General features: G+C 47.1%; 1 protein-coding gene across 1 annotated transcript in view; it reads left to right on the top strand.

Moving 5' to 3' along the window:
- The window catches only part of LOC142804204 (uncharacterized), a 122,175-nt gene extending 104,309 nt beyond the window's left edge, over positions 1-17,866 (top strand). The window contains exon 10 of the mRNA XM_075890883.1: positions 16,338-17,866. Within this exon, the coding sequence (XP_075746998.1) occupies positions 16,338-16,546 (209 nt within the window). The 3' untranslated portion in view covers positions 16,547-17,866. The remainder of the gene's footprint in view (positions 1-16,337) is intronic.
- The last annotated feature ends 1,223 nt before the right edge of the window (positions 17,867-19,089 follow it).

Here is a 19,089-nt window from a genome sequence, read left to right as displayed (position 1 = left end):
TTTTCCGCTGCGCCGGCCTGAAAACTGCACGCTCACTTTGAGCCTAAATTTTCCCGTATCAGAAACCATGCAATTTTTTATGGTTGACACGTAACCACCGCCAAGTAGAAGCATCTTGTTCCCGCTATTTTGCAAAAGTGTTGCGAGAGAAACCACTAAACTGGTAAAGTACTCTGCGTTGTTAAAAAGCTCGTATTTTCGACCATAGGTTCATTTCGGGTGGCGTCGACCCCGCCGAAAGACGACACTTGTCCGCATTCTGGATGAGGTACTTATAAACGGTAAATATGTGAACAGGTCTTCGTTGTGTTAAGAGTTTACCGAGAATACTGGGCACAATGAATGAACATTTGGGAGGGGCATACTGCGAAAGCACGGATGGCTGCACACTTCGCTAGCTCATTATAAACGCGTTATTGTGCAAAAAAAGACGGTTGCAGAAAAGAAGGGCTTTCACAAATGAGAACACTTTGCGCACTACCGTTTTAACACGGGATACTATACGAATTTTGTTCGCAAATAATGGAAAGTAATCAAGATTGCTTGGTAGAAAATGTAATGCCAAAAAAAGTATTTCCAGCACCACTTCAGTGGGAACAGAGAACCCAATCAGAACAGCGCTGCTTTGCAGAATCGGCCGAGTGTCACGAAACTCGGGATCTTCCCGAGCTCTGGTGACACCTTCTTAGGAATTAGCCAAAAATACGAAAAAGTCAAATCTACCCTTCAGCGCGCTGCGTTTCATTGGTTATGATGAAACCTGAGATCGCTTCGAGGGAGGTCAACTAAGATGTTTTCAAACCAGAAGCATCTTCTTTCATTAGTCTGCCGTTGCACTGAGTGCAGAAGTGCACATATGCAATAAATGTGTCAGAAACGTTTCGTCAGTATATTTTTTAGAGACACGGGATGTTTATATTTATTTTGAATTATTTAATGCCTGCACTAAGTTTGTTTTAGAATAATGACACTCGGCATGCTGAGACCAGCATGCCGAGCGTCTTACAACATCGCGACCGGCGCTAATCCTGAAGGCACGTGTTAATCATCCTGGTGAGCCTGTACATCCTAGCGTGCTTCTCAGCTGGTGCACGTCGTTTTTAGCCACAGATTTAGGGGTGCGTCCACAGCAGCCGTACGGACGCCACCTGCCAGCGTTTTGCAATGGAAGGCTGCGTCCGTACGGCGCACGCGGACGTGCAAATAAATATGTCTTTTGTTGTCATCGCCCGTTAGCACCCGAGCCCATGCGCTCAGCTATTAAGCTATTATGGGTGAAGCTCCTGAAGCCGCTGGTCTGTCCTTTCTAGCTCGTGGTGCATGCAAGCCAGTGGTACGCTGCGAGTTTAACGGCCACATTGTGAGGTATCACCACCATCGAAGCGATGACAGGGCAGCACCAGCGGCGGCAAACGCCACTTCAAATAAGGCTTTTTTGACGATTTGATGTGTGGAACTTTAGAATAGTACGCATAAAAAGACTGTTTCTCATTTAATGTTAGGCAAACATGGATAGTGCGAACGTATAGAACATTGGAAAGTGACCCAATTTATCTGGCAGCGCGAATCCAAAAACAGTTAGGTTAGGCCACCCTTCTCGTAAAAAGCATGCGCATTCATTGATAATAATGAAAGAAAGTTTGCCGAATACCGTCAACGACGTGTTACTACGTCTTCAGCTACAGAAGTGCAGGAACGTTACCGGTCTACCTTCACTTACTGCAGCGATGGTTTCGTGGAGTGCGATGGATATATCAGCCAGTGCTGAACAGCTTCTGAGCTCCGGACATCTCCGTTCGCGCTATGCGTAGTACGTACCTTGTTTGCACATGAACGCTGATGCATGCATATTGTTCACTGTTGTACATGGCAAAATGTTACTTACGTGGCCTTTATTTAATGTAAAAATCGATCGATAGACTCGCAATAAAATGATTTATTGCTTCTGTGAGCAGCGTTATTATTTTGCTTGGCCTGTATGCAGCGTCACAACTTGCTAAAGTATATGTGCAAAATCTAGTAAACAGTTCACTACAATTTACTATATAAAAACGAGAAAAATTGAGAAAGGAGCTTTCGAAGCGAGCGGGAGCAGCCATAACGTAGAAGCAAACGACGATGGTGTCGTCTGCTATGCAGAATGCCAGCCACCATATCTTAACGCCGTTTTTCTTTTGAAAATAATTTTTATTTTAAGCGCAGCAATAAATTCTACCAACAATATTCTGAGTTGTTATTTGTTCGAAAAAGTTATTTGAGAGTCAAAAATGATAAAATCTTTTTGTGTTATAAATAAAGTATTAGTAGTCTAATATTTTTACGTTTACCTACACAATGCAGACGGTGCCATCATCGCGTCTATTTTTCTTTCCAATTGGCTCTATGGGAATCTCACTCCCTTGGTACATGACTGCCTAGTTTGATGATTCACTGCACAGGTGTGGAGAGACGGACAGACAGGACAGGCAGTTAGTCAAAGAGACAGACGCACGGAGAGACAGACAGACAGACAGACAGACAGACAGACAGACAGACAGACAGACAGACAGACAGACAGGCAGGCAGGCAGGCAGGCAGGCAGGCAGGCAGGCAGGCAGGCAGGCAGGCAGGCAGGCAGGCAGGTGGACGGACGGACGGATGGACGGATGGACGGATGGGTGGAGAGACGAATATGCAGATGGAAGAATGGCCAGACAGACAGACAGACGATTCCTGCTTTGCTGATAAAATCCTCCGAAACTTCACCCTTCTCATCATCATTCACTCCGTCGATATGCTGCGATTTTTGCGCTGGACACTATACTTGAATAGTTAAGCCAGGACATGCTAAGACTAAGCAAATTACGCCAAGTCAAGGTAAGGCTGAGGTAATCATGCCACATCTTGAGAAGACCATTTTAATTAAGCCATGTAAAGCTAGAACAGGGTTAACTAAATCATTCTAGCTGATGGGCTAAGTAAACTATGCTGAATAATATGACTACATTATTTAGCATAGTTAAATTAGTAAGGGCTAGTTAGCATGTTCTGACTTAGCGTCCTGGGGACGCTAAGTCAGAACATGCTAATTAGCCTTTACTAATTTGATGACAATTATTATCCTGCTTATCAGAATTACGTTTGATAGCTCCTTAGTGATCATAGCCTTGCTAATTGCACCCGAGATAATTGCCTTTTATTTAAAATATTACTGATGAAGACAAGCCAGCTCAGTATGAATGGTCGTAAAGCCTCAGTCAATTTGTACAATCAAAATTAGGACAGAGCTTTTGTGATTTTGAGAGCCTACCACACACATCAGTAGACGACCCACTTAAAAATCTGCAACAAGCTAACTTATTCCACGCTCCTCTATGACTCGAATTTTGCACAAGAAGTGTAAGCTCAACAAATAATTCCATATGCAAAAAGGTGCCGCTTAGTGTTCACCGAATCAAACATTTGACAGTCACACCGGCACTATCATAGTCACGAGTTGAACTCGGGCCTTCTCAGAATCAGAGTTTGTATCCGAGTTGACGCGTCAATCAGTTTGATTAAGAGATGCCAACGATAAAGGTTGGGCACGCCCACCACGTTTGCTCTGGTCGAGGAGCAGTACTCACGTCGAGCGGCACGATTAATCTATTTGCTATAACCCGCAGGCTTTGTACACTCGCACGCAGAAATGAAAGTGATATCACCACGTGGCTACGATGTCTCAAATTTCATTTGACCACGTTCACGACGTATCCAATCACAGACATGCTTCCGTCAAGATGCCAGTCTCCTGGTGACTACTGTCTTTATATTTATCTGCAATACTTGATAAAAGCGAAACGACCAGCACTAAAGTGCTGCATGTGCACCCTTGCTGCCTTCGAGAGTGAAAAATTTGCTCCGGCAGGGGGAACGAAAGAATGTGTTGCAAAGAAGAGAAACGCCTACGAACACGCCAGTGGGAGGCGCGTGTTGAGTTGGCAAAAACACGCCACGCCAATCACGCTGACATTGCTGCGCTGTGGAAATGTTGATTGAGTGGCGGCAGTGACATGTTCCCGTGTTCACACGAGGTGTTCCTTTGATAACCACCTTAAATGTCCTACCTGCATTTCCAACGTCGCGCACGTTCTTGTAACCTTTGTTTTATCAACGCTGCTATCACGCGCTCAGCATTTTCTCCCTGCCATGGCCACCGCAGACTGAGCTCGAAGAAAACTAGTCTCCCGAGAAACGCGAGCCATCCTGCATTGCACTCCAGAGGAGACATAAAACAGAACACACTCTTCACTTTCTTATATTAGGGTGAAAGCACTAGATGCTTCATAAATTCTAGAATTAGACCATACTATATGAGTGGTAAAAACATGTTTGCTTTCTCCATCATAGAAATCCGTATATCATGAAAGAAAAACGTGTTGTTACAAAATGAGTTTAATGTTTAGTGTACATTGATATAAGAAAGCTTCTGTGGTGTCCATTGGTGCTTTTCATCTATATCACCGATTGACAAGAATGCATCTACGTTGACGCTTATCAGACATCTCCATTTCGAAAACCACGGTTCATCAACATAGAGAAAAATTCTTGTCCTCATGGATGCTTGTTGTAAGGATGATGGTGATGGTGATGATAAATATACTACAATATGACTAATACTAATATTATTATATATGTGTGGTTTATTGCTATAAACCTTCTAATAAATGCGAAGCAAACTTCGGTGACCTTGACCGTATCAATCTATGTATCTATCTATCTATCTATCTATCTATCTATCTATCCATCTATTTATCTATCTATTGTAGGGGGTCCGTCCTAAGTACAGCTGACGCAGAAGCCAATAGCTAATCTTCCAAGTACGACGAACCAACTCGCCCAATCTTCAACACTCGTAATCTTCCAGATAATGTTCCACAATCGTACCTCACTGCAGCCCAATGGGTTCGGGAGAATAAGGCAACAGGCTAGGTCAACAACAGTCTAGTGCTATGCGTTTTGCCGCATCAAATTCTTTTCAGCAGCCTTCTTACCGAAAACAGCCGCCGATTGGAACCACCTTCCCTCTTCCGTTGTAACAATAACAGACCCTTTGTTATTCAAGACTGCAATTTCTCAGCAATGCTTGTAACTATAAGCAGTTTCTATTATCTATCTTTGTCTTGTATGTGCTTGAATTCTTATACATTTTTAGTTGACTTATGTTGCCTTCCCGATTTGCGCATCTGACACTTGTTTCTTTATTTTGTCTTTTTTTTCTTGTGTGTTATAAATGTTGTACCCACCCCCTCTGTAATGCCCTACGGGCCCTGAGGGTATTCTAATAAATAAATAAATAAATAAATACGTTAGCAATAACGCGTAAATGTTGCGTAGAAGGACTGCAGATAACAATGGCAGACGCTTGCAGGAGGTTCCGGGTTCGGCCTTCTTCTTCTATCGCTGGTGTCAGAGAGAGCGTCCACCAGTCGACACGCTCATTTTCTTCACAGTCCCGGCTTCCTTGATCTAACGAGAATAGGTTCTCTCGTTGAGGGAGGGGAAACCCATTCCACGCGCCGGTAATGGGGGATCGTGAGCGCCGGCCGCCGTGGTGCTCCATACCTTCGCAAAAAGACTTTATTGACTCGTGTCTCGAAGGGACAGCCCTGTCCCCGCAGTTGAGCTGTTGCGCTGCCGTAAAAGGAAAGAGTGGCTTGGTGTTCTTTCCTCAGATAGCTCACATAGCGGCGACCCGAATAACATTATTGGGATTCACGCTTGATGAGGGTCGCATATTGCCGGATAAGAGTAAGCTTGAAGCGATAGTCGGCTATATATAGCCGAACAATATCCGTGAGCTGAGACGCTTTCTGGGTGTGGTTAAATTTTATCGCCAGTTCATTCCGGATTGCACGGCAGTGCAGGTGCCTTTAGCGAAGCTCTTCAGGAATGGCGAGCGTTGGGCTTAGAGACAAGAGCAGGAAGCCGCTATGCGTCGCTTCACGAAGTTGCTGGCCAACACGGCTCAGCTGCGTTCGATAGGAACAGGGAGTTTGTGATTCACACAGACGCAAGAATCCTGGGCTTAGGAGAAACTCTGCTTCAGGAGCATGAAGGTTCTCTCCAACTGGTGGCCCAGCAGGAAGAACCAGTTGCACTGGAGCCGCTGTCACAACGACAAGCTTAGCTTGCCAGCCCATGGTTGTCCGGACAACCTTATGGCCTGCGCTACCATGACGCTATGGCATAGCACACGGACGATGAGACTCGCGAGCCCACTAAACCAGCGGAGCTGTGAACCGATGCAGCAGTCCAAACCATGGTGGAGGGCAGCCAAGTGCCAGTGCCGAAAAAGACCCGTCACCAACTGGCAAATATTAGTCAACACCAATGACCTGAGTGGTGGGGTCAAAGGGACATGGTCTGGACCAGAGAGTACTACCGAAGCCGGATCCAGGCGGCAGTAACAGCGGCGAAAGTGAAAACAGTGGCAATAACGGCGGCGGAGGTGACAGCGGTTGTGATGACTGGCCATGATGCAAGTGGGATTGGCAGCAGTGGTGCTGGCTACTTTGGATGCAGCGGCGACAAGTAGGCGCACTGGTGGTATCTCCGACATTGGGCCAACCACAGGAGGGCACGAATTGGGACCCACTGTTCGAGCCTTCCTCAATGATGAATAACAAAATATTCTCATGTTTCAGTCTCTGTTGTTCGGGGGCCTTCTATAAAAGCCTTAGTACATCTCCGTCGCACTCTCGGTAACCGCTATTTGCTATGTCAATGACAATACCTGTCTTGGTGAGGAAGTCTCGACCTAAGATTAGAGACTTTGAAATCCTAAAAACATGCACGAAACTTTGTCGTCTCACGCGTCTCTTCTAGCGGATCACTAGCCTAGCTGCGCGGCTCGATTGGGCTGTGCCCGCAGCAAGGTCAAAGATGTTGTTGCTTTGTTTCAAGCGGATATTGTTCACGCGGAATTGGTGCAGCACATCGTCGCTGAACAGAGAAGCGCTTGCCCCAGTATTCAAAAGTGATACGAACTACTTTCGAGTTATTGTTAACTAGATTAGCGGTGTGGCATCACCTGCGCGACAAACTGAGGGTGCAAGTGATCCGAACGCATCGGTGGAATTACAATCGTCGCGCGGTCTCCGATTTGGTTTACCGGCGGCGCCGTGTGTTCCCCAAACCATGCGTACGCTCCTGACCCGGTGTGAGGTCGCATTCGCGGGCGATGGCTCCCGGCGTGCCACACCAATAGCAAGGACCGCGGAAACCACGCCGGCTCGATCGTAAGTCGCCTCGATCAGGTGGCCTTCACTCCAATTCGCTCGCGCCGCTCGTTGGGCCTCGAGTCGTCCGCGCGCGCCCCAGCAGTGGAATGTCACGCACAGGGGCTGCATGGGCCGTACGGAGCGCGTAAGCTATGGGTCCAAAGCACGGCCTGACAGCTCCCAACCACGCGGCACATGCTGATCAGCGAGCGATGCTGACGCGTTACCCCTAAATGCTCCTGAAGCTACTGCGCCCCATTCTACGCACGGTTGGGCTCGATTGACTGCGCTGCGGGCGGAGGCGGGCGATTTGCTCGCGCAGCGACGAAGTTTCCTTGCATGCGCTCCGCCTGGGTGGTGAGCTTTTCTAGGTCTCCGAAGACTCGCTCACGGGATTTCGTTCCCACCGGTTGTGGTGCCCCCGCAATCTCCGACGACAGCGTAGCTCTGGCCGACTGGCTCACCCTACGCCATCTCCTGACGCCGACAAAAGCTCTCGCTGAGTGAAGCCCCATCCTCAGACTCTTGCGACCATGTCCATTTTTCCTATCTTCTCCTTGCATCCGTATGTGGCTGTCCCAGCGCCTCTCTCTATTTTTGCTCCTTTTTTCTTTCTCTATACCTTCAATTTCTCTCTATCCTTTTAATCTCTACTTACCCCCATCCCTCGTGAGTCACTGTTGAGGTGTCCTCCCCCTGCAGAAAATTACGGGGCTCACTTTTATCTTCTTTTCCTTTGAGAATCACCTACTCAGGTCTCCGAACTGGCATTACCTGAAGTGTGCCGAAAAAGTCGGGGGCGCTTGTCGCGTAAGGCGCTCGCCTTTTTTTTGCGTTTGTGGCTTGAGGGTTAGCGAGAAGATACAGTTCGTCCATCGCCCATACATATTACCGCAAGGATTCTCCCGGATGCTGGGTGCGCAACTCCAATTCCCTCCGCAAACTCCACTCATAATTAGCCGATAGGAGTTTACTGCGGAAGCTGGCGCGGAATTCCTCTACCATGCGGGCGTGATGTCCGATTGGTCAGAACCACCAAGCCGCTTGCTTCGTGAGCGACACCAAGACGACGTGCTCGAGAAGTTTGGCGTCAGAAAGGCCTGTTGCCTGCTGATAATGGAGAACCGGTCGTGATGCTCGATGGCGCTATTGCAGTGGTGGTAACCCGTGTAGGTAGATATGTCTACCTCCACACGTGGTCGCACAGCCTGCACGGGGGGCTGCGTTGTGTTTTGCAGGGTGCTCGCGAGGTTTTGCATAGCTGACGGCGCATTCTGTAAAAGTACCTCGTTGGAGGGAAACTGTAGCCCGCAGACACGACTACAGTGGCGGCGAGTCTCAGAGCAACTTGTTGTGGCACCTCTCTCTTCGCGCCGCGATGTGACGGAATGCCATGCGTGATGCTTTCTGTCATAGGCCTAATCTCTGCTAGTGCGGTCTCTGCACCCTCTTGGTCGTCCCGCATGAAACTACCAAAATCTACGCTGTCGGAAAATCCTAGCAGTGCCTCCGCGTCAGCCAAAGGATCGACAATCTGGGACGCAACATCAGACATTCACAAATCTTGGAATTCCGACCTGCTTGTTGTGCTACGTTTGGAGGAGCGTCGTAGTCACTCGCATTCACAAAACTAGCCGCGTTGCCGAATTCGTTACGTTGGGCGACAGATGTAGGGGGTCCGTCCTATGTACGGCTGACACGGAAGCCCATAGCTAATTTTCCCGCAGCACGCACTCGTACCTTGCCCGATTAACGTCCCTATTTGTATCTTGTCTCATTGCAGCTACATGGGTTCAGACGAATAAGGCAGCAGGCTAGGCCAACAACAACACTTTTTTGCTAATCGTTAGCAATAACGCGTAAAGGTCGGGTAAAGAGACTACGGATAACAAGGGTAGGCGCTTACACCTTGGTCATTGTCGTCCTTGGCTCGCAGAGGGTTCAGAGTTCGACCTTCTCCTTTCATTGCCGGTGTCAGAAAGAGCGTCCACCAGTCGGCACACTCGTTTTCTTCACCGTCCCAGTTTCCTCCACCTGACGAGAATAGGTTCCCTTGCTGAGGGAGGGGCAAGCCATTCCACGCACTGGCAAAGCAGGATCGCAAGCGCCGGCCGCGGGCGTGTTCCATCCCTTCGCAAGAGGCTTTATTTATTCATGTTTCGAAGCGACAGTCATGTCCCCGCAAATAGGCTGTCATGTTGCAGTAAGAAAAGGGTGGCTGGGCACACGTCATCCCCCACAGTATCTAGCCGCCTACGACTTTTCATTCTCCTGGCCATTTTGATAATGGGATCTATACCAAAGTAGGTATGGCATGACATGACCGCATGACGTGCATAAGCCAACATTTTTTAAAAGCGACCGTTATTAACACGAAAATCATGACATGAATGTCACGATTTACATATCAAGGTCTTGCTGCCCTCGCGGTGGTTTCGTTCACATGAGGTATAGCAAAATGCATATGGTATTGCCACGTTCCTTTCTCTAGCTTTCTTACCATTCCGTTATGCTGACGCAATTCTCAGTGCAAACCGCGATTACACTGCTCGACAAGCTTCGGCACGGCAGTATATCATTTTGTTTAAATTACGCCCACTCCATGAACCGTACAGTTGATTCTGGAACCTACGTTGCCGCTAGCAACAACACAAGAATGTTCGATGGGAAGTGTATAAATGCCGACAGGCTTCGCCGCTTGTCAGTTGATTGACGGCTGACGCTTAGTTGGCCAGTGTGTTGCTGTAGTTTCAGTGCCAGTGTCTTGCTGTAATGTTACTTTCTTTTCCTGTGGCCACAGGCTCAGATGAATAAATAGTTTATTCTTCAACCTACTGTCTTCTTCCCTTCGTTGACGACGCGACCCCGCGACAGCATCATATTACTACATGAACAAAAATCACAGCATATCCACGGAGTTAATGATGATGAGTGGGGCGAAGCGTCCGTCCGTCCATCTGTCCGTGTGTCCATCTGTCCATGCATGCGTCCATGCTTCCGATCGTGTTCGAGAATGCAGACGACACGCGGGTACACCAATGACACGCGAACCCAGGAACCGAGCGCAAACGTCTTCAATGCACCCACCGCTCTGCTCCGTCCTCGGCTCACCAAGAATCCTACGCATACGGTGAATATCCAGGGAACTAAGAGAGCCACTTGTTTGCAAAGTGCGTGCAGCAGCCAATCTGACCCCCATATGAACAAACGCTCCTCGACTCGACTTTCACCTTTCACTGGACAGAGTTGAGCACTGCGTCACTTCTCGGCTGAAAACGACGCTATGAGGCTCGATAATCGCACCACATTATCGCTGATATGCAGTGACTTGCCGTGCCTAGGGAGAGCGCTTCCATCGGTTTTGTCAAGTGAAGGTGAAGCGTTGAGTGAAGGGTGAAGGGACGTTCTAAAATACGGAGGTAAGAGTAGTGGCACATCGGAGAGGGGCGGCACAGTAACGCCATCTAAGAAATGAGACGAAAATGGTTGTCGATTTTTATTTCTTGCCTTCTTTTCTTTCTTGTCTCTTCTTCTCCCGGTTACGCACGACTAGTCACAAAGTTAGACCATTAGGAGCTTCGCGATTAAAGTATAAGCAGCAAGCCCTAACGTAGAAATCATGCTATGCATGTCATGACATGACTACACGCCACGATCATGGTGCGTTCGTGGTTGTTTCGCTGGCTTCAAACATATCGAATTCGTTATTGCGTTTAGTGAATAGATGAATCACGTGTATGACTGTTACAAATTGATAATCATGACATGCGTGTCATGTAAGAACATCACTTCATTCTACGCTCATCAAGCGCTCACGGTCATTTCGCTAGTTCCAAATATATAAAATTTCGTATTTCGTGATGTCAATAGATGACGACGGCAAATGACACGTCCAAACATGATAATCATGATATGCATGTAAAGCATGACAAATGGTACATTCGTAGCGTGGCCGTTTCGCTAGCTTTACATATACCAAATTTGGTATTACTTGACGTGAATGCATTGCAACGGTAAATGACACGTCCAAACGTGGTAATCATTACGTGCGTGTTATGTAAGACTATATCTAGGTACTACGCTCATGAAGTGATCGCGGCTGTTTCGCTAGCTTCACAAATACTTAGTTGGGTATTACGTGATGTGAATGACTGACGAAGGCAAATGACACATCTAAACATGATAATCAAGACATGTGTGTCACGTAAAACATGACTACATGCGACGCTCATAGTGCGCTCTCGGCCGTTTCAGCTTTACATATAACATATTTGTTGTTACGTGACGTCAACGGGCGATGAATACAAATGCCAGGCGCAAACATGATAAGCATCAAATGGAAGCCATGTACACCATAATTTACGTCGAACTCACAACAGTGTGCTGATTCTGAAGTGGCATATCTACCTCCTTTATTCGTGCTTCAGATATCTGTTTCCACTGATTGTGTTATCTGCTGATTCTTATCTTGACAGATGCTGTAGTGAGGGGCTCTAGAAATTTAGACGATCAAAGTTGAACCAGAGAGAGGGATGTGATTTCCAGGCAGGGTCAATCCCACGACGCCGAACTCCAGCTATCGTCGACTGCCCACGACAAATTGATGTAATTGAACAGCACTGCCCAACCAGAGAGGAATAGAACATGCATTGTGTTATCCCTTTGAACAGCCACTAATAATGGCAGGGTGAGGACAAGTGGGGAAGGCGAATTTAAAGATGCGCAAAGCCGGCAGGCATCGCAAAAATATTTTTGTTATCTATGTATACTATGAAACACGGTGACGCTCTAGGTATGTTACGACGTTTACAAAACTGCACGTAAACGCGCCTAAAAGGACGGACGTTTTCAAATGACGCGTTGAAGAAAGGAGGGACGCGATAAGAGGACAGTGGTAGCTATAAAAGCGGTATTTTAAACATTTTCAAAATGTGTGACTATGGCCCAGTGGATAGCATGCCAGGCATTCATTTTCGTAAAAGAGGTCAGAGGTTCGACTTGCAAACACTTTTTTTTCCGAACATGCGTATTTTTTTCGAGGTCATTATTCTAACGGAAAACACCTCACTTAATTTTATTTGCACCCTGGCACAAAACGCTTTTGTGTTAAAAATTATCACGTGATATTGCCAGCATAATGTTTCAAATCGCAAATGTATTGCTTGTGATGATGGTGTCCCAAGTTCTGGTTTAACGTGATGCCACACGAGGTCGTTATACCACTGTACTTCGGACGGCGAACGAAAGTGAAGAGCATGAGAATAGAATAAAATGAAGGCGAAGCTAGGCAGTGGCACGTGTAGAGACTCGGCGCTTTTTTATTTCCTGGAACATCAGCTTAGAAGGAAAATTACACAAACTCCCACTAAAGGAAATTATGAGTAAATGCGAAGCTCCAGGCGCTAACATTTACAAAATGTTGAAGAAAGGACGAGCCGTCATGCGCATAACGAAGCCCACCCATCGACATCTTCTTTACTGCAAATGCACTGCACTTATCCCCGATGATGATAATGTCGCTCCTCGTCCTCTACACAACTTGCAACATCATCGGCTGTAGCGTTGACGCTGGCGCAAATCACGGCGTTGCGGAAAAGAGAAACCTACTGGAATATGCTAATTGATTTTAATGGGCAGCGGGAGACAAAAGACTGCGATTTTACAGAGAGACAGAGTTTGGACAGAAAAAGAAGCGTGTGCCGCAAATTTCAATTGTTCAACAACGTACAGGAGAAATCCCCCACCAAAACACCGGCCTATGCTTGAGGGTAAAGATCCAGTGTTTATATATAAGGCATGGACCGTAAACGGTTGTGTAGTGCAAGCATTATGTTTGTTCAATCAAGAAACTCTCAAGCAGATGTGGGCGCCCCGCCGCTGTGGTCTAGTGGCAGAGGTACCCGCCTGCTGACTCGCAGGTTGTGGAATTGAATCCCGGCAGTGGCGGCTTCATTTTTGATGGGGGCGAAAATGCTGTAAGTTCGTATGGTGACATTTGGGTGTTAAAGGATATGAAAGAACCCCACGTGGTGGAAATTTCCGGAACTCTCCACTACGGCGTCTCTCATTTTATTATGGGGGTTTGGAGGCGATAAATCCCACATTTCAATCAATCAGTCAATCAATCAATCAATCAGCAGACGGTGCAGCATCGCGTTGCGAGGCAAGACAGAAGAAATTAGGAAAAAGGAGGAGACGCGCAGGTGTGATGGCAGTGTAATCGCCGCTGGAATGGGTGTTTAGAGGAGGGAGAAAGAGGAGTGCGGCCAGGCTACTCTCCCTCCGTCGACGTCGCAAGGCGAGAGAAGGCGGCGAGGACGGGAGAGGCTAGAAAGGGGGGACGTGTATGCATATGGGGGTGTAAACACTACTGCGAGGGATGCCTAGGGAAGAGGGACGATTCATAGTGGGAGAGGAGAGGTGAAGGGGCGCGCAGGCGCTGTAAGGGTGGTCACGCCGCATACCGAAATGAAGTCAGCCATAAGATGCTTTACATCTAAAATAAATACTTGCTCCAGCGAATATTGTAGTATGAATGTAAAAGCTTTTGAACTATCTATAAGTAATCTAACGCATGATCCAAGAAACCCCACCGTGCGCCATTGTCGATGTGTAACACCTGCCGTTAGAATGGTAGTGGTGAGGAAGACGAAGTAACCACACAGAACAGTTTTTAGGTCTCGAAGTTTTCGCAATTTTTTCTACGTTTCTGCAATCAGAGAGAAAAACAATGGGAGACGGGGTTCCTTGAAATAGGGCACCAAAACGCCCAGTTCTCTGACAGTGGACCATCTCATCGTTGTGCGTTCAACATGAGTGACCACTTCAGCCCCAACATGGTGCATATGTAGCCTTCTGATGGCTCTACCACCAATGAAATGGTCTTTGATAGTAATCTCACCACTGTTCCAAGCCAACGTATGAGGAGAAATTTCAGAAACGCGTCGCTGACTGTCGACAGCTATCGAGAAAGGCGAGTGCGTGGTCCTTCCCGACCCCCTACGTGCCGACAACGACGACAGGCGTCCTGAAATCTCCAATACTCAAAGCATCTTGAAGCGTCTCAAACGTATCGGGCCTGGCCAAATCAAGAAAATACGTGTGAATAAATAACCGCAACCACAACATGTCGGTAGAGGTTAGTCGAAAGGCTATTATAATAAAGGCTATGAACAGATTGTAAACATTCCGGTGCACACATTTTTCACATACGACAACGTAAAAACAATGGGCGACATCTATAATGTGGACGAAAATATCACAGACTTCAGTCTCAAGAAGTTTTTTTTTTCTTTGCGAGCTCTTGTAATTGATAGTGATCTACTTGAATGGTCCCGATGTGTAAAAAAAGTGTTCCACACCGACTCATCCCCTACTCACGTCGAGTTTGCATAAGTCCGACATCCGGTACGTTCTTACGTGCTGAGGTTTCCGCAGTGTGACAAATGCTTGAAATTTGGAATTGTCAGTGCATTTTGTAAGGGCGGGGTAATTTTCGGAAAATCTCGTGGGTCTCATGACGACGGCGATAGCAACAATGCCTCAAAATGTTCTAACATCTCGGGAACCCGCAACGCCACCCCAAAAGACTGTCTTAAAATGAGGAACCAAATAACTAGCACGAAAGAGATGCTTTAGAGTCTTCTCCCCACACAAAAAACCTGAAAGGAATGTCCTGTGCAGTATACGTCATTCAGAATGCAGGCAAAAACGAGGCAGCAGTGCTAACCGAGATAAAGAACCGACACCAAACACTCATCCTTCACCTTATCCTCGCTTGCTTTTACCGACCAGAAATGAAGACCTTTAAAGCCGACAAAAGGACACGCGAACCACTGACTAACCTCTAATACTTCGGTGTAGCCGTCCTTACCATCGAAATTTCTGTGTACGCCTTCTGATCAAAATGCTGCTGAACGAAGGAGGAGTGCGACAGGTTGGATATCACTGACGTGAAGAGTATTCTTAGGGCGACACTGCACACTGCTCCCCCATGTGGGCAGTTTGACCTGGTGCATAACATAGCAATAGTGAAATAAACAACGCTCCACAATGTTAGTGTAGTGGTTACGATGCTCAGCAGCTGCCCTTAAGGTCACGGGCTTGGTCGCAGCTGCGGCGGTCGCACTTCGTTGCACAGAAAATGCTACAGGCTCGAGTTCTCCATGATGTCAGTGCACTTTAAAGAATACCAAATGGCCGAAATTTCCAGACCCCTTTCTTACGACATGTTTCATAATTTAATGGAGTTTAGCGCCATGAAACCGTTCATAATATTAAGCATGTGGGACATTTATTTATGCACACCGTATGTGAAACAACCTTATAAACTCAGCGAAATTCAAGCAAGGTCCAACGCAAGCCTGCCTGCACAACCCTTGGCTCAGCTTTGAGCCCAGAGCTTAAGGTGCACACCCCGTCTGGGCCCGTTGTGGAAACTAATTTACATGGCTTGACTACGCTTGTGGGCATATTTAAGCCGGTTCAGTGCTCTAGTTTATCAGGTTACTAAGGCCCATCATAGGTGACTTGTGGTCCAATCATTGTCTATCGTGCGAAACCGCTGTGCGTGCGCTGTTCCTGATGTCTTACTTTGTGGGAGTAATACATGGTTGATAGTAGGGTTTAACACCCCAAGACCACATTATCATAATGAGAGACGCCAAAGTGGAGGGCTCTGGAAATTTTGACCACCTGGAGTTGTGCACAAAAATCTGGTCTCACGGGCCTACAGCATTTTCGCCTCCATCGAAAATGCAGCCGCCGCAGCCGTGTTTCGATCCCGCGACCTGCGTGTCAGCAGCCGAGTACCTTAGCTACTACACCACGGCGCCGGGTATTTGTGGGAATGGCAATGCTGGCGGTTAAATTGCCGCAAGAACCAGGTGTTTGCTGTTTTTAACTTTAGAAATATCAGCGAAAAGTAATATTTAAAGTCCTTCGAACTTGTGCATTGCTGTTGCTGTAATCACACTTTGCCAAAGACACAGCGGATATTTCGCCAAAAAACAAGATTTTTAAGCAGTATGTGCCACTGAGGTAACCAATGTCATGCCTTACAGCCTAATTTGTGTATCATTTTCTACACACTATCAGGTCCGTCATACTGCTTGTTGTGGGGATTATCGAGAGCGAATGTAGACAATACGACAGGATGTTACCGAAAACTAGAGTCCTCATGTGCGGGAGTAATGTACGATCTCACAGAGCCCGACGATCCATCTGAGAAACTCGATGAACATGAGAAAAAAGTTCAAGAAAAAATAAGGAAGGAACAAGAAGCCGCTAGTCAATCTGATGAATAAAGTTATTCAAGCAATAACACTGGCTACTTTGGCTACTTTGACTTAGTTATAGTGCAGAATACACAACCACCAGGGAAATGCTGCTAGAGAACTCGTGCATTTCCGGAATTTTATCAGAATATTTCAGCGTCTATATGTTTGCACCGCACCTCTAACCTATATTTACTAGGTGGATAGACACCAGTGTGCCGTTTGCCTGCATCATTTTCTTAAAAATTTTTCTGCTGCTTTAAAAAACTTTTTTATGACAAGTGCCGGAACAACAACCATTGCAGAACGAAAGCTCGCGGGATCCAGAAGCTCTTCGCCGGTTTTTCGTTAGAGGGTCACAGCGTCGCCTTCACCACCAAGCTTTCGCTAGATGTTGAAGGCAACGGTTCTCTATCATTTAATAAATAGGAATAATGAAGATGAAATAACAATCAAAATGCGGCACGCTCGGTTTGCTCCGCTCACTTAGCTGTCTGCGATCAGCTGATTGGCGCCCGTCTGCAGAGTTCTCACTGATAACGAGATCTGGACGTGACTCTCCGATTTCGCGACTTCCGGTCGCTCGCATGCAGCCTCTGCCGGTGTGAACATCAGTCGCGTTTTGGTTGCCAGTCGTAAATGGTCGCATGACCGCTGCTAACCGCCGGTGTGCAACAGCCTTTACTTGAGTTCACCCGGTCGAAATATGCGGGTGGCATTTTTTCACTTATGATTCGCTTGCCATGAAGAACACATCTATTTAACGGTGGGCTATGAAGGCTTTGTAACTTTTGGCAAGGCTCCAACACAATATAGTTCCTGAACACACATGCCTGCTTATTATATTGACCTGTTCACTCAGTTAACATCAGCGTTCTTCGTGAAACCTTTTACCAAGCATCACTACGCTGGTCTGCTGCACCTAATACACAATGAAACTTTTCACATCTACATGAGCTGTTTATTTGTACCCGAGAGAAAATGTAAAAGAAAACAACACTTTTCTTTACAAAAGCAGGGTAAAAAAATAAAGCTCGGCAAGTAAACAACTTAATGGGCTTGGCTTTATTTCTCGATGTGTTTATAGTGAGTTTAGCCTGTACTGATGTTATAAACAATCAATGCAAACATTTTTTCGAGCGTCCAAAGCGAGTCGGTAACATTTGTCCAGAAAATTTGTTCGCCCAGAAAAAGAACTTGGTGCAGCGTTCTTTTCAGCACAAACTCTTTATTGACGCTCTGCCATATCGGTTAGCAAAGTCTCACATGAATTGTGCTTGGAAGGGGTACGTTTCTATTAAAATTGGTTGCCGCTATACGTTCCTTCCATATATATATAAATATAAATATATATATTGTAAGCGACGAGAAATAAGAGACAACGCCTTTGCTGCAGGCCGGCTGTTCTTATTCTGCTTCCTCCTCGTCGTCTTCCGTCTCTCCCAGGTATGCGCCGAGCACGATCGCCGCTTTGTCATCATTACACTCGGCCACGCTGCAGCTGGTCTACTCCTGTAAGAAAAACACAAACCAATGTCACGTTTGCCGCCGTATGCAGTTCTTCATCCGCGACACATGCACCGCAAAGTTATTCCGTTTTCTCTTGTCTCTGCGCGTATCAGAAGCTGTGGATCGTACTCGCCAAGTGTTATCTCCCAAGCGCTCAGAAATAATGTAAGGGCCGTCGTACTTTGGGTGCAGTTTGTTTGAAGACGATGGCGCACCTCGCTGTAGCCACACCTCATCACCTACACTGTATTTCGGCGCGGGACGGTGGCGTCGGTCGTAGTATCGCTTTTGTGCCTGTTGAGCATGCACAATCCTCCTACGCGCCTCCACACGGATATCGCGACAAAGTCTCTGGCGTGCAGCGGAACGCCCTACTTTAACGGGAGTGTCCAAACCGAACGTAGCATTCAGTTGCGGGAGCTGACCATAGACAATCTCGTAGGGGCAAGTTCCTGTGGAGCTGTGTGCCGCCGTGTTCACTGCGTACGCAGCTGCTTGGAGATGATCATCCCAGTCGGCCTCACCTCGTTTGTGATTCTTACAGTACGGTGCGAGTCTAGCCTGGATAGTCTGGTTCGACCTTTCGGTCAGTCCGTTCGCCTGCGGATGGTATGCCGACGCGAAGTGATGGTCCACTCCAGCTTGTTGTAGGTAAGTGCGGAGCTCGCGACTGCGAAAGGTGGTCGACCGGTCGGAGATCAACTTGTTAGGAAGACCGTGTCGCCATTCGAAGCGATCTTTCAGGAATCGGATGACATGGCTAGCAGCAAGCGAAGGCACGGCCGCGACCTCTACGAACTTGGACAAGTAGTCCACAGCGAGTATAATGTAACGATTGCCCGCTGTCGTCATTGGAAGAGGCCCGATGTGATCTATGCCCAACGTGTGGAAAATTGTCTCTGGAGGCTTGATCGGCGTAAGAAGTCCATGTCGAGCTCCAGGACGTCGTTTGTGTTGCTGACAAATCTCGCAACTGGCAACGTATGAACGCACGCTTTTATCCATTTTCGGCCACCAAAAACGTTCTTGTGCCTTGCGTAAGGTGGCTCTGTAGCCAACATGGC

This window comes from Rhipicephalus microplus, chromosome 3, assembly GCF_043290135.1.
Source record: "Rhipicephalus microplus isolate Deutch F79 chromosome 3, USDA_Rmic, whole genome shotgun sequence".
Lineage (NCBI taxonomy): Eukaryota > Metazoa > Arthropoda > Arachnida > Ixodida > Ixodidae > Rhipicephalus > Rhipicephalus microplus.
Note: the sequence above shows the minus strand (reverse complement) of the source record. Positions and strands in the feature narration are given on the sequence as shown.